Raw genomic sequence first — 22965 nt, 5'->3', positions numbered from 1 at the left:
CCATAACACCTCCCTGGGATTGAACTGGCCAGTCATTATACCAGAAGCCCCACTACTGATCATTTTGCGTTACTCTGTAGGACTTTTCAGAGCAGCTGTTGGATCAGGAGGAGCAGGCTGAGTCCTTGACGAAGGAAATCATGCTCATGTCCAGTGTGAGTGGACCAAAGGCCCTAGAGGAGTTGACCAGTGGTACCAAGCATCTTAAAGACAGCGTTGCATCAGCACAGGAGCTCATTTGTCAGAAAAAAGGACAAGCAAAGAAAGGTTTCGTTGTTCAGACCATGACAGGTGCATAACAAACACAAACTGTTAAAACTTAAAGAATCACCCTTCGACAAATTCAGATACTCTTAATCATAATGCCGTGGGCTATACTGTTGTTTCGTTTAACTATGAAAGGATATTTTCTTTTTTGTTCTTTTCCTATTTCTCTCTTATGCAAGATGTTTTACTTCAGGAACTTCATATGAACCTTCAAAAATTCAAGTATTTGGGGCTGTAGGGTATATGTCTTTACATTTCTCCCTCATGGCTTTCATTTTCTCTCTACAGATGAGTGCCAGTTGTTTGAGGATTGGCTCCAGGACATGCAGCTCACTGTGAATGAGTGTTTTGAGAACCCAGAGAGGAGGGAGGATGTGGACAGCTCCATGCACAAACTGGAAGTCAGTAGAAACTCTTACTGCAAAGACTGTCCTGTACAAATTTTGTTATTTTGCCCAGATATCGTATAGTTATGTCCCAATTTTGTTGTTTTGATACTGTTATCGAATGTGTGTGTGTTTTCTTCTGTGTTGTGTGGTAGGTACTCTAAACCTATAGATATGGCAGGTATTACTAAACAAAGATTCAAAGACTAAGGAGAGTTGGATAATATTGTGCTTCGTATAGGGTTTCCTGGCTTCCAAAGAAGGCGAGCAGCGTCTTGCCCAGGTGAAGGAGACAGTGGAGAGGAGGGAGCAGGAGAGGTTGTCTGCCGAGACCGAGGCCCAACTCTCTGCCTGGCAACAGGAACAGGAGGGAGAGCTCGCCACACTCAGGGCTCATTGCCAGGGTCGGCACAAACAGCTGAAGGACATACTGTTGAAGTTCGCCAGGTTGATTTCCCATTCGTTTCTATTAGGTTGTTGTTTCTCAGCTCAGACCTTGGGGAGGTCTAGACAGTCCACGTTGTTGTGATTTTTATAAACTGTACTCATGTAGAAAGAAATAAGATAAAGTAAAAATGCGGACCTTTTGAGGGCCGTGAAGATCGGGCACTGTGAATGTGAAAGCCTTGCCTTTTGGTGTTTGTCCATCAACCCGTGCTTCTATCGCTGTCCATCTGTCAGCCAGTCAGTAATTTCACAGGATGAGCCATTGTTACAGTTGATTTACAGGCATATGATTCTAACATTTAGCATACAGGAGGAACATGACCATCTTCAGGAATGGTTACGGCAGAATGAGCAGTTACTAGATCAAATGGAACAGCTCAGACAAGTCCATGAGGAGTTTCTCAAAGAGAGGTACCTCAAACCCTTCAATTTGTATCAGTTCATGTTCAGTTAATTGCCTGTGGTTCTTGTCTACAGGTGTTAGACTGTCTTTAGTGTTGTGAAGTTAATTACAGCTGGGTATTTTTGCCTTTCTGTTCAAATCTATAAACCCTGTGCTGTGTAGCATTCAGGTGGAAGCCTTCATTGATTTGCTGGCGTCTGTGAGGTTGAGGGGATTAAGAGCAGACCCCTTGCTCAGAGACAGTGAGTCCCTGATAGACCGTTACCACAGTCTGGGAATTCATCTTGAGAACCAGGCCCAAGTCCACGAAAACCTGGAGAAGGAGATAGAAACCTTCCATTCTCAGGAGGAGAGCTTTAAAACCTGGGTTAGGGACCTGAAACATGGTCTGGAATCACTACCCAAAGATAGTCCAATAGAGGAAAAGCTCTCCAAGGCTCAGGTATGACAAAGTTATTCGACATTATGTAAGGCATCTTTTTGAGATGTCAGTTGCTGACCCAGCTTGTTGCTGGTGGATGTTTTATTTGCTTTTAGGCTGTTTTAAACCTGAGTGCTGAGGGGGACTTCAAGCTGGCAGCTCTGAAGAAAGGAGAAGAGAGTTTGTGTGCTTATGAGGAGCTAGAGGAAGGCATGCGGCAGGAACTTATACAGGCTCTGAAAAGCATCAACGATGAGTGGAAAAGAACTATAGATGTTGCTCAACAGCTAAAGGCTCAGGCAGAGCTACAACACTCAATCATAAAAGAACTAGAATCACTCCAAGACCTGGAGAAGAACATAAAAGCCTGGGTGGAGGAACAGAGGCAGATTCTGAGCCATCTTGAGAGAGACCCTTCAGTACAGGAAAGACACAACAAGGTTCAGGTGAGTTTGGAGCTGGCATGAACTAAGATGCTGCAGATATCCAAAATTTCCCGAACTGCTGTTAAATAATGTGATGTGCACTCTGGATTTCTCTCAGGCAATCTTGAGTCTACAGAATGAAGGCAACACTAAGCTGACAGCTCTGAGGAAAAGAGGTGAGAGCCTGTGTTTTCATAAGGAGCTTGAAAATGAAAAGAGACAAAGCATTGATCAGAACCGGAGAGAAATGGAGGAGGAGTGGAAGAGTGTTCTACAGGCAGCACAGGAGCTGAAGAACAAGATTGAGTGTGAAGATACTCTATCCAAAGAGGTGCAGACCTTCCAAGACCAGGAGAAAAACACTCAAGCTTGGATTAGAAAGCTAAAGGAGACCTTAGACTCCTTGAATAATGCATCTCCAGTTCAGGAGAAGCTTAACAGAGCTCAGGTATGGGACATGTAATGCATGCAAAATATTGAATCTACCATATGTCATCTGTATTTAATGGAATGTTTTCCAATAATTAATTCCAATTATTATGAAATGTTACTGCATGTACAAAACAGAACGATGCTAATAATAGGACCTTGATGGACACCACATCCAAAAAAAAATCCATCCACTTTACAGTGTTATGAATGGTGAATACTTGAAAATGTCTTTTGCATGTTTTGCCCCTTAGGCTGTCATAATCCACCGTCCCGAGGGAGACACAAAACTTGATGATCTGGAGAGCACGTGCAAGAGTGTGTGTGCATGTGAAGGACTCGGAGAAGACATAAGAGAGTGTATCCGGCGGGAGATGAGACGTCTACGAGAAGAGTGGGCAGGAGTGCAGCATTTCGCTCAGGAGCTGAGGAACCAAGCCGAGCTCCAGGAAGCTCTCGCTAAGGATCTTGAGGATTTTAACCTACAAGAGGAGAGCATTAGAGCCTGGGTCACAGAGCAACATCAGATGTTTGAGTCACTGGGCAAAGACACTCCTGTACTGGAGAGGCTTGTTATTTTACAGGTAATAGACATTTGAATGTAATATTACTTATGATTTATGTGTACAATAGAAATAATTGGACCCTAATGGTAAGAAATAGTTGAATGAATAGTTGAATAGAATGACTATAATATAACATTGCCATAACTGCTCTTTGATGTAGTTTCAGAATAGGCTACATAATATAAAGGATGATTTCTTGTAATTCCCAGGGAATCCTGAACTTGCAGCCAGAAGGTGACTCTAAAATGGCCGCTCTGAAAAAGAAAGGAGAGAGTTTGTTTGCCCACAGGGAATTGGAAGACAAGAGGAAGTACTCAATCCAGCAGACCCTCAAGGAATTGCATGAGAAATGGAGAATAGTGCTGGAAACTACCCAAGAACTTAGAAACAAGGCTGAGATCCAGGATTCTCTCACAAAGGAGCTTCAAACATTTCACTACCAGGAAGAGAACACACGATCCTGGGTTGAGGAGTTGAAGAAAGATTTACAGTCACTGGGCCAAAGTACACATGGCACCCAAGACCAGATTGAGGAGAGACTCAGCAAAGCTCAAGTGGGTGAAAATGAAACAGAAGCTTTTAATTCAATTTAAGTACCTGGAAGTAGTGTTTTCTTAATTCTTCATTTGATCACATTCACTGAGTGCAGTACAATCATATGAAAGAGTAATACTTTCTCTGTCTTAGTCTATTCTCAGCCTTCGTCCTCAAGGGAACTGCAAGATAACATCCTTAAAGAGAAGAGCCGAGAGTCTGTATGGCCATACAGACCTGGATGAAGACACAAGACACTCACTTTCACAAAAGCTAAAGTGTTTAGAAGAAGAGTGGAAAATAGCGATAAAGCATGCCCAAGAACTACACAGGTCTTTACTAATTAAATACAGGCCAAAAAGTAATGTTTGTGTAGTATTGATTACAGTGGTTAATTCCAACCAGTATGCCAGAGCATTTGAGCCAGTCGATATTGAATTCCTTTGCTCAGGCCCAGCAAGCTTTGATAATCTCCACACCTGTTTGTTGAAGCTACTGTTGACGCAAGGTCTTTGTTCCCCTCCAGTCTTCTGAAGAGTGTATTGGAGCGTCTGGTCTCTTGCCAGTGCCAGAGGCAGCAGACCCAGTCTCTGGCGGAGCAGCTAAAGCAGCAGGTGGCTGCGCTGCCCCACCTGTTCCCCTGGCCAGGTTTAGGGGATCGCAGGCATGCAGCGGAGCAGGCTAGTGTTCTGCTGGAGAGAGCTAGGTCTCTCACCCCCACCCTGTCGGCTCTTAGGGCCCTGGGGCGGGAGATGAGCCAGCTCACCCGAGACCCCAGCTGGACGGACCCAACCTGGTCTGCCATGGAGGAGTGCGTCCCAGGGCTAATTCAAGAGTTGATGGTAAGATTGATTCAAGCATTTTTGTAGGCCCGTTTTTGTAGTTTCAGGTAAATCATGGGCTAGTTGCAAAGGATAAACATGTGTATTTGACTGAGCACCGGGAAGAAAAGAGAGATCTGGTGGATTCAGTTTTCTTTCATCACTGACATCACAGACATCACTGACATATTTATTTATTTGGATAGGAATTGTGTGAGAGCCTGGACATGAGCATTTCCACAGAGAGAATCTGTGCTCAGCTGGTGGAGCAGCACAGTGCAGCACAGGATTGGATGAGGGAACAGGTCAGAGGTTTTGGAGCCCTGCCCACTGATCGCCGTGGGTTACAGGGTGCCATCAGCACTTTAAAGGTTTGCTTGAATTCCCCAAATTATAAGAGCAGTTTAAAAAAACTTTAAAAATTAATGGTTTCCAGAAAATGATATTGTCAATGTACTGCTCAATAGTATTGTAATGTTGTTGTTAAATAATGATGTTCACTACTATCAACATCTCAGTATTTAACAGATATGTTGTACTATAGTTGGATACTTAAATCTGAACAAATTACGCATGGGATTGTTTGAGTTTCACTGATATGCCCACAGTAATCTGCAGAAAATGAAGCATGATTGACATATTAGTTATGTTAAATCAAAGTAATTCAGTTCAGTCATTTTAATAATTAATTTTACTCAATTAAGCACTTTGGTACACGTTTGCTGATGATTTCATTATATTTCTGCTTCTGCAGGCCCTCCTGCAGACTGTGGAGAGGGAGGAGAAAGAGATGGACGAGTTGGACTCTGTCAAAGACTCCCTAATGAACCTCTGCACCCCTGAAGGTTGTGATGCACTGACCCTAGAAGTCAAACACCTCCATAACCTGTATGCCTCCTCAGAGACGGAGATCAAAGAAAGGCTGGGTCAGTGTGAGGCCAGGTTAGCCGAGACTGAATTAAAGCTAGCTAGCCAAAGGCAGGGTCTCATGACGCAGGCAGAGCACCTCCTGAAAGAGTTCCGTGCTCAGGACCATTACCTGGGATTTGGAGAAAGCAACAAGAGTATTAGTCAGCTACAGGAAAACTGGCACAACTTTAAGGTACCCTTGATATAGTTAAATATATTTATGTTAAAAGAATGTTTGGGTCTCTTCATCTTCAGTCTCAACCTGATGCGTTTCACTTTTTCTCAGACTTGTGAGAAGGAACTGGAGGAGCTAGAGGTCAAAGTTCGTGAACTGGGGCTTGCGCTCCGTATGCTACCGTCTGATGAAGATATTCCTGCTGATGTCATTTCCCTTGTGGACACAGTAACTCAGCAATACTGCAGGTAATTAAGTTCTTATTATTATTAATGACCTTATTGCAACATATTTTCTAACAGCAACATATTCTATGAAACCTAAACTTTCCAAACAATGATCTTCATCAATATTATTTTTGGGATTTTTTACAATATAAATATGTGTCATATAATACATTACACAGGAAGCTGTTTTTGTTAAGTGTAAATTTATTTTGCGCCTTTGCAAGTATACGGTCCAAGCTGTCAGAAAGGCAGAATGACTGTGCGGACAATGCAGTGTGCTGTGTGAGAGAGGCACTAAATAGACTTCATACCTGGAACCAGTCAACATGTACACAACCTCCTTCAATCTCAGCCGCCATCATACAGGTGTGCATATGTGTGTTTGCAGTCTACACATTGTGTCTATTTTCAATGCTATCTTGTATTCCACAATAAGAGAGAAATACAGCACATTCTGTGTCACGTGTCTGCAGGCCATGATAGAGGAAGGTGCAGGACTACATAAAAACCTGCAGGTGGCGGTGTCTCATAAGGAGCTACTCAGGGACTGCCTTGGTCCAGAGCTGGCTGGAAAGCTGGAGAGAGATGGGACAAATGCCCTAAAGGATGCTGACACTCTAATGAATGACCTTAAACAAAGGCTATTGGTGGGTTTGAATTTTCCATTCGATTAGCTTTTTTGGCTATTTTAATTTTTAACATTTTTGTCCAATAAGTTAATATTATGGTACAAATTTCCAGTACATAATTTGCTAGTCTCAGCTTCACTGGTCTGTTTTCCCCTTAGGATCTTGAAGAGAAGACTAAACAGGAAGACCTTAGATCATCACTGGAAACTCAAACCGTCAAATTGGTGACACAGGTAAAACAGAGAACATGAACGACATGTCCAAGTACACACATAGCATTTAAAAGTACAATAAGTATTATTTGTCTGTTTCAAATTACATATTTAATATCCAGCTTTCACACTTGAGCAAACAGACCAATTTAGGGGTTTTTGTAAACTTTTTTTTTTCCATTTCTATGTACATTTCTAGTTTTATTATGTCTCGCTCTGTTTTCAAGCTTTTATAATATAGTATAGTATCGGGGTTGTCATTTCACTTTTCTAATTGTTTTTAAAATGACTTTTTCTTTACTTTTCTTTGCTTTCTTTTTCTTTTTGAATGTTCTGCCTTTGTGCCAGGATTCCGCTGAGATGCCCAGCACGCCATATACTGCAACATCTGCTGATCTTGACTGGTCCAAGCTAAAAGATATCATCGTAACTCCAACAACCATAGGCAGTCATCAAACTAAGGAACCTGATACAAGCTCAGTGGTCCAGCCTTCTGAACCTGTGCTTAGAGAGGTTTCCATATCAGTTACTACAGAGACTCGATCAGAGTTAGAGTCTCCTACTGTTGAACAGCCTCTGGAAACATTAGCAATGGATGCTGTCCAGGCCAAACTCCTAAATGATGATCTGCCTGCTTGTGTGTTGGCTTTTGCACCAAAGCAAGAATCTGAGGTAGATGAGTCTGTCATTACTGTAAATATCCCTATAACAGGTAAAGATGAGTGTGAGAACTGTACTGAGGTTGCTGTAAAGGAGTTGAAAGGAAAGGAAAAAGTACAGCCTGCCATGTCTAAAGAATTACCTGCCTGTGAGACCCCAGAGGAGAGTACGACCTGTGTTGATACATGTGGATCAGAATCTGTCACAGATGGAGTCATTTCTGCCAAAAACAAAATGGAGAAATCAGCTGAAGAGGAACATGACATGAAGGTGGAATGTATTCTCTCAACAACCACCTCCGTCTCTACAGTGATGGACACGGACAGTCGAGATAGTAAAAGGAATGATGAAAAGGCTATGGTCCAGCCTTCTAATGCACTGCATGGACAGGTTTCCGTTACAGGCGATGAAAAGAGTTTGGCAAAGTTTGACCCTGCAGGACAGCACATGGGAACAACGATGGACGATTATCAGACTAAAGTGAAAACAGCCGATCTGCCAAGCGCTACATTAGCTATAACCTCTAAACTAGAAACCAGTGTCAGTGAATTTGTCATTCTTGAAAGTAGCTCCGCAATAGTTGAGAAAGAGAATACTTGGACTGAGAAAGAGCAGAAGGGTGGTGAAAAGATGGTGCAGCCTTCCCTGTCTGAAGATTTCCCTTACTCTGAGATATTGGTAGAAGAGAGACCCATGGAGTTCCATGAATCTGAAAGTCCAAGAACAGAGGTTCATGAAAATACAATCTATACTGGTGCTCTTGGATTGGAATCTGTCACAGAGAAAATAGCTTCTGAGCAAACCAGGACAGAGAAAGCACCTGAAGAATTAGTGGAGTGTTTATTTCCATTAAACACCCCTGTCTCTACAGCCGTGCATACTGAAGAATGCAGGGAGCATAGTAAAAAGGTTCAGGCTTCTGAACCCTTGCACAGAGAAATTCCCACATCACCCACTGAGGAGACTTCAGGTAGGACAGAGTCACCAGCAGCAGAACTTGCAACATTAGAAATGGTTGATCACCAAAGTGAACTTGAAACTGCTGGTGTGGCTGCGCCAACTGAACTTGTAACAAAAGTCACTGAAACTGCTGTTCAAGTAAGTTGTCCTGCAACAGCAGAAGGAGAAAGTGATGGGGGGATTGACAAGATTGAGAGAGAGCAAAGCAGAGGTAAAAAGCTGCAAGATTCCTGGGGGGAAAAGCTCAATGATGAAGAGACAATAGTGGAAGGGTTGTACAAGGAGATGCCTGGATCTGAGGGCCTACAAACTATGAGTGAAGAGAGTAGCTTAAGAGCTGATTCTGGGGTATTAGGTTCTAAGATAGAAACCACAGCTGAAGATGTACTTGGAAAGAGTCTTTATATACCTGGTCCCAAAGTACTTCTGGAAGGGGACAGTAAAGTTTCAAAAAAGAAAGTTGCAACACTAATTCTTGATACTGACACAGTGCACATTCATAGTGCTGAAATCCTGGGCTCAAATGACCATGATACTGCGAGAATTGTTACAGCTGCAGCCATTGGATATGACACAACATTGTCTCAACCACTGGAAATTTTGGAGAATGTCATTCCAATTGAGTCAGATGTAACAAGAGAACATTCAAATGACAGTCAGGACCTTGTTTGTTCAATGAATGTGACTGTATCCAGTAAACCATGTCAGCTGCATGCCACTGAGCAAGGAATCAACATCCCTTTACAGAGTCCTGTACTCTCTGCTCAGACAATTGAAACTCAATACAGTGAAGCTTCTCCTACAAGAGCTATTGCAGCTTTGAGTGGAAACAATGAACCAAATGCTGTTCTTGCTGAGAGAGAGGGAAGCTGGGCTATAGACATTGGCCCACAGGAAGCTTATTCAGTTAGGGAACCATTTACTCTGGATCAATGGACTGTGGATACTGACCCAACAGAGATTCTGGAGCAAACAGAGATACACCGAGAACTGGTTGCAGATACAATCATGGCACAAACAGATGCTAGCAGAAGTAAATGCGACGAAGCAGAAGGTGTCGGTGCAGCCCTTGAAAAAGGTGAAAAAGAATTTGATAAAGAGTCAGTTTCAGATACAGTGGAGGCTAAGGACAAACCAACCCCTCCAGCTACGTATGGGAAGGAAGCTTATAGTTTGTCACTCAGTTCAGAGGTCCAGTCAGAGGAGGTTAATGCTCATGCTGTTCCTTCTAGTCAACATTACAAAGATGATGATAAGATTTTACTGAACACTGAAGCCCAAGTACCTCATGCAGAGGTTCTCACAATTCCACTGAACAGACAACATAAAGACAAACTAGGAAGTAAAAGGTTATCACATAATCTTGATTATCAACCAACTCCTCCAACAAGAATACAAAAAGAAATGGGAGACGTTAGAAGAATTTCACTTGATCTTGAGACCCAAACAATAACACCAGCTAGAAGACATATAGATGAAGAAGACAGGACTGATGACAAAGCTATTGAGGAGCCTTTTGTAAAACCAACCCCACCAATAAGACAAAAAGCAAGTCAAACTGAAAGTGATATAATTTCTGTTGTTGCCGAGACCCAAAACTTGGAGGAGACTGTGGTGAGACCATCACCTCTAAATATGAGTGACCAGGTATCCAGTGAAATGGCTAGCAAAATTACTGGAAGCCCTGATTTGGAGCAAGATACAGCTGTTGAAGAGCCTCTTGCAAAACCAACCCCACCAGTGAGAAAAAAACAAAGTCAAGCTGAAAGGTACTTAATTTCAGGGGTTTCTGAAGAAAGTGAGGAGACTTTGAAGAAACTGACTCTGCCAACAAGAAGGAAAGATATCAGAAATGTGAGTGACATTGTATCCACTGAAATGGTTAGCAGAATTTTTGATAGCACTGACTTGGAGAAAACACTGATACAAGAAGAAAACGCTATTAAGGGACCTCTTGTAAAACCAACCACACCAGTGAGACGAAAATTAACTCAAACTGAAAGTGATATAATTTCAGTGGTTTCTGAAACTCCCAAAATTGAAGAGGCTTTAGTGAAACCAACTCCTTCAACAAGACGAAAAGATAGTAGAAATATGAATTACATTGTATCTGGTGAAATGGCTAGCAGAATTGCAGACAGCTCTGAATTGGAGAAGACACTAACACAAGAGACAGATATTGAGGAACCTCTTGTAAAACCAACCCCACCAGTGAGAAGAAAAGCTAGTCAAGCTGAAGGTGGCATAATTTCAGTGGTTTCTGAAACCCCCAAAATAGAGGAGGCTTTTGTGAAACCAACTCCTCCAACAAGAAGAAAAGATAGTAGAAATATTAATTACATTGTATCTGGTGAAATGGCTAGCAGAATTGCAGACAGCTCTGAGTTGGAGAAGACACTAACACAAGAGACAGATATTGAGGAACCTCTTGTAAAACCAACCCCACCAGTGAGAAGAAAAGCTAGTCAAGCTGAAGGTGGCATAATTTCAGTGGTTTCTGAAACCCCCAAAATAGAGGAGACTTTTGTGAAACCAACACCACCAACAACAAGAAGAGATAGTATAAATGATAGTAACACTATGTCCACTGAAAGTGGTAACATAATTACTAGAACCCCTGATTTGGAGAAGACAGTCCCACAGGAGAGAGCTGTTGAGGAGGCCCTTGGAAAACCAACCCCACCAGTGAGAGAAAAATTAACTCAAACTGAAAGCGATATCATTTCAATGGTTTCTGAAACCCCCAAAATGGAAGAGGATTTGGTGAAACCATCTCCTCCAACAAGTGAGAAACATATAAATATGAGTGACACTATAACTGGTGAAAATAATAGCAGAATTACTGACAGCTCTGAACTGGAGAAGACACTAAAACATGAGACATCTAGTGAGGAGCCTCTTGTAAAACCAACCCCACCAGTGAGAAGAAAAGCTAGTCAAGTAGAATATGACATCATTTCAGTGGTTTCTGCAACCCCAAAAATAGAGGAGCCTCTTGTAAAACCAACTACACCAGTGAGAAGAACAGCTAGTCAAACTGAAAGTGAGATAATTTTAGGGGTTTCAGAATCCCAAGAAACAGAGGAGACTTTGGTAAAATCGACACTGCCAACAAGAACAAGAGAGAGCAGAAATGTGAGTGATATTGTATGTATTGAAGAGGCTAGCAGAATTTCTGAGAGCACTGATTTAGAGAACACACCAACACAAAAGGCTGCTGTTGAGGAGACGCTTATAAAACCAACCCCACCAGTGAGGCAAAAAACCGGTCAAGCTGAAAATGATATAATTACAGTGGTTTCTGAAACTCCAAAAATAGAGGAGGCTTTTGTGAAACCAAAACCACCAACACGACGAAGAGATAGTATAAATGTTAGTGGCACTGTATCCACTGAAAGTGATAGCATAATTGCTAGTAGCACTGATTTGGAGAAGGCAGTCCAACAGGAGACAGCTGTTGAGGAGGCTCTTGTAAAACCAACCCCACCAGTGAGAGAAAAATTCATTCAAATTGAAAGTGATATAATTTCAGTGGTTTCTGAAACCCCCAAAATGGAAGAGGCTTTGGTGAAACCATCTGCTCCAACAAGACAGAAAGATGGTAAAAATATGAGAGACACTGTATCCGATGAAATGGCAAGCAGAATTGCCGACAGCTCTGAGTTGGAGAAGACACTAAAACAAGTGACAGCTATTGAGGAATCTCTCGTAAAACCAACCCCACCAGTGGGAACAAAAGCTAGTCAAGCTGAAGGTAACATAATTTCAGTGGTTTCTGAAACCCCCAAAATAGAGGAGACTTTTGTGAAACCAACACCACCAACAAGAAGAAGAGATATTATCAATGTTAGTGGCACTGTATCCACTGAAATTGATAACATAATTACTAGTACCACTGATTTGGAGAAGACAGTCCCACAGGAGACAGCTGTTGAAGAGGCTATTGGAAAACCAACCCCACCAGTGAGAGAAAAATTAATTCAAACTGAAAGTGATATAATTTCAGTGGTTTCTGAAACACCCAAAATGGAAGAGGCTTTGGTGAAACCATCTGTTCCAACAAGACAGAAAGATGGTAGAAATATGAGTGACACTGTATCCAGTGTAATGTCTAGCAGAATTGCCGACAGCTCTGAACTGGAGAACACTCTAACACAAGAGACAGCTATTGAGGAGCCTCTTGTAAAACCAACACCACCAGTGGGAACAAAAGCTAGTCAAGCTGAAGGTGACATAATTTTAGGGGTTTCTGAATCCCAAGAAACAGTGGAGACTTTGGTAAAATCGACACTGCCAACAATAATGAGAGAGTGTAGAAATGTGAGTGATATTGTATCTATTGAAATGGCTAGCAGAATTTCTGAGAGTACTGATTTAGAGAACACACCAATACAAGAGGCTACTGTTGAGGAGACTCTTGTAAAATCATCCCCACCAATGAGAAGAAAAGCTAGTCAAGCTGAAGGTAACATAATTTCAGTGGTTTCTGAAACCCCAAAAATAGAGGAGACTTTTGTGGAACCAACACCACCTACAAAAAGAAGAGATAGTATAAATGTTACTGGCACTGTATCCACTGAAAGTGATAGCATAATTACTAGTAGCATTGATTTGAAGAAGACAGTCCCAAAGGAGACAGATGTTGAGGAGGCTCTTGTAAAACCAACTCCACCAGTCAGAGAACAATTAATTAAAACTGAAAGTGATATAATTTCAGTGGTTTCTGAAACCCCCAAAATGGAAGAGGCTTTGGTGAAACCATCTCCTCTAACAAGACAGAAAGATGGTAAAAATATGAGTGACACTGTATCCAGTATAATGTCTAGCAGAATTGCCGACAGCTCTGAACTGGAGAACACTCTAACACAAGGGACAGCTATTGAGGAGACTCTTGTAAAACCAACACCACCAGTGGGAACAAAAGCTAGTCAAGCTGAAGGTAATATAATTTCAGTGGTTTCTGAAACCCCCAAAATAGAGGAGACTTTTGTGAAACCAACACCACCAACAAGAAGAAGAGATATTATCAATGTTAGTGGCACTGTATCCACTGAAAGTGATAGCATAATTACTAGTAGCACTGATTTGGAGAAGACAGTCTCACAGGAGACAGCAGTTGAGGAGGCTCTTGTAAAACCAACCACACCATTGAGAAGAAAAGATAGTCCAGCTGAAAGTGACATAATTTTAGGGGTTTCAGAATCCCAAGAAACAGAGGAGACTTTGGTAAAATCGACACTGCCAACAAGAATGACAGAGAGCAGAAATTTGAGTGATATTGTATCCATCGAAATGGCTAGCAGAATTTCTGAGAGTACTAATTTAGAGAAGACACCAACACAAGAGGCTGAAACAATTCCTATATCTCAGTTTCAGGAGACTGTGGTTAAACCACCTCCAGCTTTGAAAGAAAATTATAGTAAATTAGAGACTGAGAAACTATCTGAAACTTTTAGCTCAGAATTTGAAGATGCTCTGCCTAAATCTCCTCCACCAAATGGACAAAAGAAAGATACAACTGTTAATAAAATAGTTTCAGTTAAATTAGAAGAGTTGCCAATAAAACTAGCTCCACCATCCATGCACAAAGAAGAAAGTGAGAAAGTTGAGGTCCAACAAATAACTCAACCAAATGAGGTCTGGACTCAGATTGAAGACATCAATTTTGTTCCGGTAATTAGCATTTGGATGAATGCCAAGGATGTGTTTGCCATGAAGTGTGGTCTCTGATGATGCATGATGTCTAATATCTGCATGAAGTCTTGTGCAACTGATGATGTGAACCTATTTATTTAACAGGAATTTGTGAGAACATGTTATGAGTTTGGAGTAAAGTCCAAGAAAGTTACCAAAATACAGTATAAATACTACAGATATTAGAATGCTATTCAAAGACAATAATGGCTAAATTCAGCTCAGATTACTGAAAATGCTGAAGTAACCACGTTACTCACAATATTGTTCTACCATTACATTCTCCATACAAATCTTTCCAATGAAACCTACTATAAACCACCTCTAAAATCTACTTCAGTTGTAACTGTATTTCATCTGGCAAGTTCTCAATACATACTAATACATAATACATGGTATGTAGGCATTCAAGCATTTTGCCATAACATTTAAGACAGAAAATTAAGCCTTTTATAGATAAAATAGAAGCTGTAAGCTCTCATCATAATCATTAAATAAAGGGATCCCAGAATAGCTCTTTACGTTTTGCTCTAAAATAGCAAACAACAACATTCTTTTTGAAACTGCTTTTCTATAATGTATATTGTTCCATTTTGAGAGCTTATATTTTGTTCTTTTTTGGCTACAGGCAGAATACCATAATATCCAGCCCTGTACAAATAGGCATTACTGCCCTGGGGCAAGAAATCTAGACAACCTGACATGCCATTTTTTATTCTCAAAGCAAGGAGACAAGCAGTGTTGTCTGTAATTATCTCAGCTCCTTGGAGCAGTGTATTCCAGGAAGTGCTTGGCTGTCTCACATTTCTGTTTTAACCTCATGTTAACCTGGCTTAGCAGCAATTGTGCTATTGAAAAATTCTTGCAGTGAAGTTGTTTTTTTGCTAGTGTGTTCTGTGTGCCACTTTCAGTATCTGACCCTACTGATTTGAGTTTATTTATTTCTGTTTTTTTTAATCATAGACACAAGATATACAGCAGTCAGAGGCTGGTGTTCAGAATGTTTCTGTTAGCAGTATTGACGGTCAGTCACAGATTACAGAAGAGGAAGAACCACTTGGTCCCACAATGAGAGATATCTTCACTGAGATTAAAAAGATGTCCAGGATAGGACCAAACAGTCTGCTAATGGAGGTAGAACTAGGAACTATTCTGTTTGTAATTGCTTTAGCTGCAGTGAATGTATCTAAAACTATCCTGTATGATTGACCATTCTTATTATTCAGTGATAATAACCATGAGATAACACTTTCATTTTGTTTTTAGTAGACATATATGTTGCGTTTGCAGTTTTTAAAATATATTGTACACAACAGAGTAATATAAATTAAATTAATCATAGAAACAGTTATTCTATCACCATTCTGCAAAACCACTATAATAATTTGCTCTCGCTCATGTTTTTGTTACCACAGACCACGCCTCGGGAAGACACACTGGAGATTCTGGACACATCCGTCGCAGACATTGAGGCCCAGTTAAATAGACTGGTGTTTCGAATACTTGGCTGTCGCAACCTCCCAGCAATCCTCAATCCTACCGACATGGCCAAACAAGTAGAAGAAGCTGAGGTGATTTAGCAGGGAAGGTTTATCTAGAGTCTAAATCAAAGAGGGAAGAAACTGACAATTTTGTTTATATCAATTACCAAACATACATACTTTTTAGTTATCCTTTGATAGCCTTCTCTAACCTTGTTATATGTAATTTTATGTCTTTATTTTATGTGTCAGTGTTGTAGACAGAGTGCTCAGAAACAGGTTTCTTCAATGTCGAAGCAAGACCATGCTAATGGTGATATTAGCGTTGTTGCCAATGGCTCAGGTTATGACCCTGAGGCTATGCAGCGGCTCAGTTGCCAGTGGACAGCAGCATTATGGGATGCGACTGGAACTGTACACTCCAAGGAGGCCCAGTTGCAGCTTGTTATTGATTACAGCAGGCAGACACAGAAAGTTAAAGCTACCCTTGAGAAATTGGCAGCTGAGCTGGAAGCTTTGATGATGTAAGTATTCAGGATGGGTTTTCTGAAGAAGGATTAAGAGATTCACTTCTTTTAAAATGTTTGTACAAGGCATGAATTATAAGATTTGTGATATAATCCCTGTTGCAAATACATTCTTTATAAATCATTTCAAAGTGTTTGGCAATCCCACATGACAATAAGTCCAAGGATTTCTACATGTGTTTATTCCAACTTTTAGGGCTGGTTATCTGGTCAAGAATGATATATAAATGAAGATTGAATTGCAATGTCATTTTTAGTCAAGGTTCAGGGATAATCTTGGTTTGGGAATTTGGTCATATTCAAATTGCATTTTTAAAGTACTTGATAGATACATAAATAAACATCACTTTTTACAATTATGATGTATTATTTTTTCAATGGTATCTAATTAGCAGGGTTCCCAGACTACTGAATTCAATAACTGAGTTTTTTTGTATTGTGTATTTGAAGATCTCCAGCTGAAAGTAGTTTTGTTGAGGAGCAGAGACTTCGCTCCTTTCTGAGGACAATGGACCAGGAGAGGGCCGTTTTGGGGGAGGTTATTCGGACTCATTCCCAACTATCATCCCACCTCAGCCAACCTGAGGAAGCAGCAGCACAGGACCAACAGAGAATCTTGCAAAGTGAATGGAGGTCATTGGAGAGATCCACTGAAAAGAGGTTACACAATGTGTGTGCTTATACAAAAGAGAGTTTTAACCTTCTACAGGACCTTGGTGACTTAAAGGACCATCTGGACTACCTCCAAAAGATCTTAGTGCCACTGGGGATGTCACCTGTTGTTTGGCACAGTAAGAAGGTTCAAGAGATGATTGGGCTCAGTGCTGACATCACTGCTGCACAGCAGTGGTATTTCTGCCTCCAGCAGAGCTCTCATGCTCTCTCTCAAGGATTAAACTTCAAGACAGAAGCATTCAGCATAGAGCAAGGCTTACAGGCTATCAAAGATCAGCTGGACATAATTGATGAGCAGGTGGCTTCTTCTTTCCCAAAGAGCAGCAACCCAACACTGGAAAAAATTGTCAAAGTGATAAAAGATGCCCTGGCTTGGGGCAAGCAGGCAGAGTGTGACATTCAAAGGAAGCAAAAGAAGGTGTCTCTTCTTCCAGAAGAGGTCCATCAGCAGATCAAGGATCTTAAAAAGCTGCAATCAGACATTAATTCTAAGCATATGCAATTAGAAGCCCTAACAGAAGAAGTAACACAGTTTATCCCTAAACTCGATAAATCTGATATTCCAATGGTCATGTCATTTCTGGAAATCTTGGAGGGTCTGTCCCAGTTGACAGCAGAAAAACTAACCAGTGCCATAGGACAGATGGAATCAAGTCTTCAGACCCGAGAGAAGATGTCAGAGCAGATAGCAGATGTGGATTCCTGGGTCCTGGGACACCTCCAGAGGGAGGCTCTGCGGAGAGAGGACTACCAAAGCCTCAATGCGGAAGATCTTGATCGAAGGATAAGGCAAAGTCAAGACACCCTTGTTGAGGCAGAAAAACAATCAGCAGTCACAGAGGCTCTGCTAATGAATAGTAAAGACATTGCCTCAGAGCTTAGCATCTTGGATAATAGCTGGCTAAATGAGAAAATCACCAAGCTTCAAGAAGACATAAAGGAGGTCGTCAGTTATGAACAATTTCGCATTCAAGAGATAGCCGATCTTTTGCAGAGCCTTCAGTCTTCTCAGAGGAAGGTATGTTCTTTAGAGGAAGGCTTGAGGCAAATAATGGTAGATGTGAGAGGATGTCGATTTCCCATTACTAAGGACACACTATCTGCTGTAGAGCCCTTCAAACACATGATTATTGATCACAAATACCAGCTGGAGCAAGTAAATCCTTGTGCGGAAGACAAGAGGAAAGAGCTGCTATGTGTGATCACTGAGCTACACCATACAATAAAGGCTTTATATATTAAAGCTAAAAACCACGAAAAGTTCCTCAGCCTCAGGCAATGTGTGGAAGATCTCAGGGAAAATGTAGAGGTCCAAGTTCCTAACACTAAAAACGAAAGCATTGACAAAGAGAAACGCTATAAAACCTGTCAGGCTCTGCTTGTCCACATTCCTCTCATCAAACGTCTGTGTAAGGAGACATCGGACGAGCTTGAGAACATTTCACCAGATCTTTACCCATCACAGCTAACTGCTGAACAGCAGAGACTCAGACAAAACCTCGAAAATCTTAACACTTGGGAATTGGCTATCAAAAATAACCTTCTTATTATGGAATGGGAAATTCTACAAGGAGTGCATTATCCTTCAGAACGAAGGATAGTGCAAGATTTCCTCAATGAGACTAATTGGGTGCTGGAGCAGATGTGCAAGGTGGAGCCCACACAAGAAGCTGTTGAAAAAGAAATCAGGAAGTCCATTAATCTCAGGAAGAACATTGAAGCTAGAATGCGAGTTGTAGATGTTCTGCAAAGCAAAAAAGGTCGATTTGAGCAGAGGTCAGAAAAGTCACAATATCTCATGGAAATGGCAAAAACTGCTTTAGACAACTGTGACCAACGAATGGTAAGTCCAATACAACACTAAATGTCTTGTACACAAATCTCTTGTTATAGTATATATATATATATTCTATTCTGTTCTATTTTTCACTTCTGCTGCAATAGAAACACTGATCCAGTAAAAGTTTTCCTGCATATTAATTGATTTCACATGCTCTAACCTTTTCAGGATAATCTATCAAGTGCAAAGGGGCTACTGAAAAATTATTCCATTGAGGTCACCAGTACCATCCAATTCCTCCAGAGGACTGAGTCAGTTCTGCTTCCGTCCCTGTGCTCAGCCAGGAGCTGCTCAGAACAGCTGAAGGACATGCAGCAGGCCCTGTCAGTGCTAGACACTGACTTCCAAACTCATGTTAACCAACTTCAGACTCTTGCGCCCTTCCATCTTTATTTTTCCAAGCAGAGGATTGAACACCTCCGTGCTGAAATTTTAAGTCATCTCCTGGTCCGAGTGTCCACACTTAAAGCCCAGGCCCAACTCAGGCTAGAAGCTTTACTGAGGTACATGAAAACCAAATTATTGACAATTTCATGCTTTTGAGTGTTCTGTGCTCCAGTTTAGAACCACAGATTGTCCTGGGTTTGAATCTAAACATTTATTTATTCAAGAGCAATTATTTTATGCAAGTCTTATTATCTTATTATTTTGATGTCCCTTTACTGTCATATTCTTCCCTCAGGTGTGTTAACTGCCAGAAAGCAACTCGTATATGCTATGAAAATTTATGCCAGCAAGTGAGGGACTTGGAAACAATTCTTGCTGAGTGCGTTTCTAAAAAAATCACATCTCAGAAGGACTATAGTGAGCAGCTGGACAAACTTAAGGTAAGGGGAAAAACTGCATCATGTTTGCAGTACAAACTTGTGTATGATTTTAGCATTAAGGAATAAGTTTTCTTTGTTGAGACATTGGTTGAGGAGGTAGACACTCTACCAGGACAACTGGAAGCGCTTCGAGAGTGGTGTCCAGTGCTAGGTTGCCGTGCCAACAGGGAGGATGCTGTGAGCGCCCTCTGGGGGCAGGTGAATAGACTGCAGCGATGTACCAAAGATCTGAAAGCACACTTGGAGCAGAAAGGAGAGGAATGGATAAGCATCACAAATAGTGTAAGTCATGTGATACAACCACACCAACTGAAATATTCTAAATGTATGTTCAATAACTCAATTCAATTTATTGCCATTATGCATTTACACACAAATATACAGTATGACAAATACTTTTTATACGTCTAAAGATACATGGAGGAAGACACTGGACATATGTTTTGCAGAAAAGATGAAGGGTAGTGAGCTACAAAAGAAAATACAAGATAAATGTAGGGAAAAGCCCAGTAATACTAAAACAGTGGACTGTAGTACACATCAACGTATTGTACTACAGTGTCGTACCCAAAGAATAGTACCCAGTGTGGAAGCATTAATTCAGTTGCAGAAAACACAGTATTTGCCTAACGTGAAGACAAAGTATGATGAGTTTCTGAATGATGAATTTGTTATTTGATCCCTGTTTTGCAGATGGAGCAAGCTTCAGTTGTGCTGGACGAGGTGATGGCTGAGCTGCCCGAGGGGGGTCGTGAGAAAGCCAGCAGGGAGGAACTGCATGAGTTGCTGCAGTTTTGGTCAGACTACCAGGACAAACTAGACTGCCAGCATCGGGCTCTCTCTGCACTGGAGCTTCGAGTCGCCAGGTTACTGGGAGTCCCCGCCCACGTGGAGCAAGCCCCGCCCATCCCACTGTGCCAGCAGCTACAAACCATGCAAGAGAGCTATCACAGGTCAGAGGTCAACAGATGCTGATTGCCAATTTGTTGCTAGCCAGATTATTATTTTTAAGTGTAGATCTGTAGATCTAATGAAACACTATTTCTAGCCATATCCCAAGATTCCCAAAATTAGGACAGTAATTTTTCTCAGTGAATGGGGCTGTGATGCTCCTTGTTGAACTCCTAGCTGTGTCCCATCATATCATTTAATCTTTGCCTCACTTGGCCTGGTGGAAAAATGGGCCAACTTTACTTCATTCCAGAGGAAACAATCAAACACGTTTATGTCAATGCAGAATTCATGTGCAGTGTAACAGTTATGCTGAAGCAGAAATAGATGCATTGTCTCTCATCTCATGTCTTTTGAGATAACATAACTTGTATTTTCTCCATGCTATGACCTCATACTGTCTGCATGGGTTTGTCCATTTCTGCATGGATTCGTCCATCATACTGAGAGATTCTTCAGACTAGCATTTGCTGCTGGCACATTATTGGCGCACAAACAAATGACACATAAATGACCACCTATCCTTCCCTTTTTTTTTAAACCACCTTTGACCTCTGTGTCCTGAAGCCTAAAGGAGCGGAGTGCCAAAGCTTGTAAGGCCACTCGGGCAGAGGTGGAGGAGAGGGAGAGGGTGCATGAGGAACTGCAGGGCATCAGGGAGTGGATCATAGCCACAGTGACCTTCCTCTCAGCGCTGGAGCAGTCACCTAGCACCAAAAAGCTACAGGTGGGTCCCCGGCCCTTCAAAACCTGCAGCATTTAAACAGCATTGCATCGAGAATAAGGTCTATCACGACCAAACTGGACTTTTCCACAGAGGATCCAGTAACTAAATGGCAGTGTTTTATGCCTTTACATTTCAATGCCCCGTCTGTGGGTGTATGTTCTAATTAGTGGGCGTGTACTCTTATCTGTGGGCGTGTACTCTCATTCTTCACTCATGTAATTATATACATCTCATATTAGTTTGAATGTACTTATTGGTAATGCTCACACTTGGCATTAACAGGGGCCTTGGGTGATCCAATCACAAGGGACAGCCAAATGCATAGCTGGTAACAGCTGGCATTTAGAAGCCGTCTTGAGCGACCACTTGTGAAGGGATTGCTTACAGAATTTTCGCTGAAAGGAAGCACCATGCACATTTACCGCGTCACTCTTCTGCTGCGTGCAGTTTCATACAGAAATGTCCTGCCAGTCCTTTCTCACATTTCAGTACAGACTGTTAAAAACGTTTTTGAACACGTGCTCTGCCAGGATAACATTTGAATGAACAGGAAGCGGAGACACTGAAATAAACTACAAATTGCAGCTCTGCTAATCCACTCAATTTTCACATCTTTAAGAAAAGAGATCATTATCATATCAGATATCTTGTAATAAGGAGCGTCCTTATACATGACCTTTATGAGACTCCTCATAAATGACCTCTGGTACAGTAGAAGTTATATAAGATAAAGTTCAATTGATCACATGCATTGCTTGTGTGTGCGTGTGTGTGTGTGTGTGTCTGTGAGTGTTCTATCCACACAATGCAGAACTTCTTTCTGACCAAAACTGATCTCCAGCAAACAAATAAGGGTAAAACAAGTTCTTTGACCATGCTGTCATGAAATCATAATCGCTATCATAACATCTTCTTTGCAATGATGTCATTCAGGGTTGATCTCAAGATTTTACAATTCTACTGAGAGAGTGTTGTAAGACATATAAGACATTTAGCTGACACTTTTATCCATAACAACTTACAATTATGACTGAATACAATTTGAGCACTTGAGGGTTAAACTGAGTCTTGTTCAGGGGCCCAAAAGTGGCATCTTGGCAGCAGTGGGGCTTGAAATTTTCAGTACTAGTTGAGTACCTTAAAAACTAAGCTACTTTAGTGTTTAGTGCCAAAAACAGTATCTTCTTCTCTGTGCTAATGCACAGCATTAGCTTTGCCTTTCTTGACTTAAAAGATGCGATAATGGCCATCTTTGACAACGGGACTTTTAGATCTGAATAGATCGCACTTGAGACAAAAGGAATCGCTCTCGAGCAGCCGTTATCCTGAGTTCCAGGCAGCATGCCAGATCAGGACTCACACACTGAGATCTCACATCTGGGTCTGTATGGCAATTTTTTGGAGACAACACGGTTGCTTTTCTTTCACTTTCTTGTTGTCGCACTTTACTTTTCTGTTTCTTCATTTCTGCCCTGTTCACACTTCCAAATCTGATTTCTTTGCAATTTCCTTATTTATTTCACTGAATCTTTCTCTCTCTCTCTCTTTCTCTCTTGCTCTGCCTCCTTTGGTTCTTGTCTCTCTGTAACACTCACCTATACACACACACACACACACACACACACACACACACACACACACACACACACACACACACACACACAGCTTCTTCCTATTATACCTCTTTCAGAGAGGTGTTAGAGGGTTAAGTGTCTAAAGTGCTTATTCAGTTCCAGTGTTGCCAGACATTCTTTCTGTTCTCTCAGTTTCAC

General features: G+C 41.4%; 1 protein-coding gene across 1 annotated transcript in view; it reads left to right on the top strand.

Annotated features, from left to right (window-relative positions):
• The window catches only part of syne2b (spectrin repeat containing, nuclear envelope 2b), a 105368-nt gene that overhangs the window by 30616 nt on the left and 51787 nt on the right, over window positions 1-22965 (top strand). Inside the window, exons 38-64 of the mRNA XM_081724799.1 lie at window positions 81-291; window positions 556-668; window positions 895-1100; window positions 1404-1511; window positions 1666-1945; window positions 2041-2370; window positions 2468-2797; window positions 3033-3362; window positions 3554-3898; window positions 4032-4210; window positions 4405-4720; window positions 4906-5070; window positions 5454-5801; window positions 5895-6031; window positions 6235-6376; window positions 6484-6657; window positions 6798-6872; window positions 7200-14144; window positions 15129-15299; window positions 15581-15736; window positions 15899-16170; window positions 16624-18691; window positions 18857-19191; window positions 19371-19515; window positions 19597-19797; window positions 20209-20468; window positions 21034-21193. Coding sequence (XP_081580925.1) covers window positions 81-291; window positions 556-668; window positions 895-1100; window positions 1404-1511; window positions 1666-1945; window positions 2041-2370; window positions 2468-2797; window positions 3033-3362; window positions 3554-3898; window positions 4032-4210; window positions 4405-4720; window positions 4906-5070; window positions 5454-5801; window positions 5895-6031; window positions 6235-6376; window positions 6484-6657; window positions 6798-6872; window positions 7200-14144; window positions 15129-15299; window positions 15581-15736; window positions 15899-16170; window positions 16624-18691; window positions 18857-19191; window positions 19371-19515; window positions 19597-19797; window positions 20209-20468; window positions 21034-21193 — 14502 coding nt within the window. The remainder of the gene's footprint in view (window positions 1-80; window positions 292-555; window positions 669-894; window positions 1101-1403; window positions 1512-1665; window positions 1946-2040; window positions 2371-2467; window positions 2798-3032; window positions 3363-3553; window positions 3899-4031; window positions 4211-4404; window positions 4721-4905; window positions 5071-5453; window positions 5802-5894; window positions 6032-6234; window positions 6377-6483; window positions 6658-6797; window positions 6873-7199; window positions 14145-15128; window positions 15300-15580; window positions 15737-15898; window positions 16171-16623; window positions 18692-18856; window positions 19192-19370; window positions 19516-19596; window positions 19798-20208; window positions 20469-21033; window positions 21194-22965) is intronic.

Source organism: Electrophorus electricus, chromosome 12 (genome assembly GCF_041902795.1).
Source record: "Electrophorus electricus isolate QZ-2024a chromosome 12, ASM4190279v1, whole genome shotgun sequence".
NCBI lineage: Eukaryota > Metazoa > Chordata > Actinopteri > Gymnotiformes > Gymnotidae > Electrophorus > Electrophorus electricus.
This window is presented reverse-complemented; position numbering and strand designations above follow the sequence as displayed.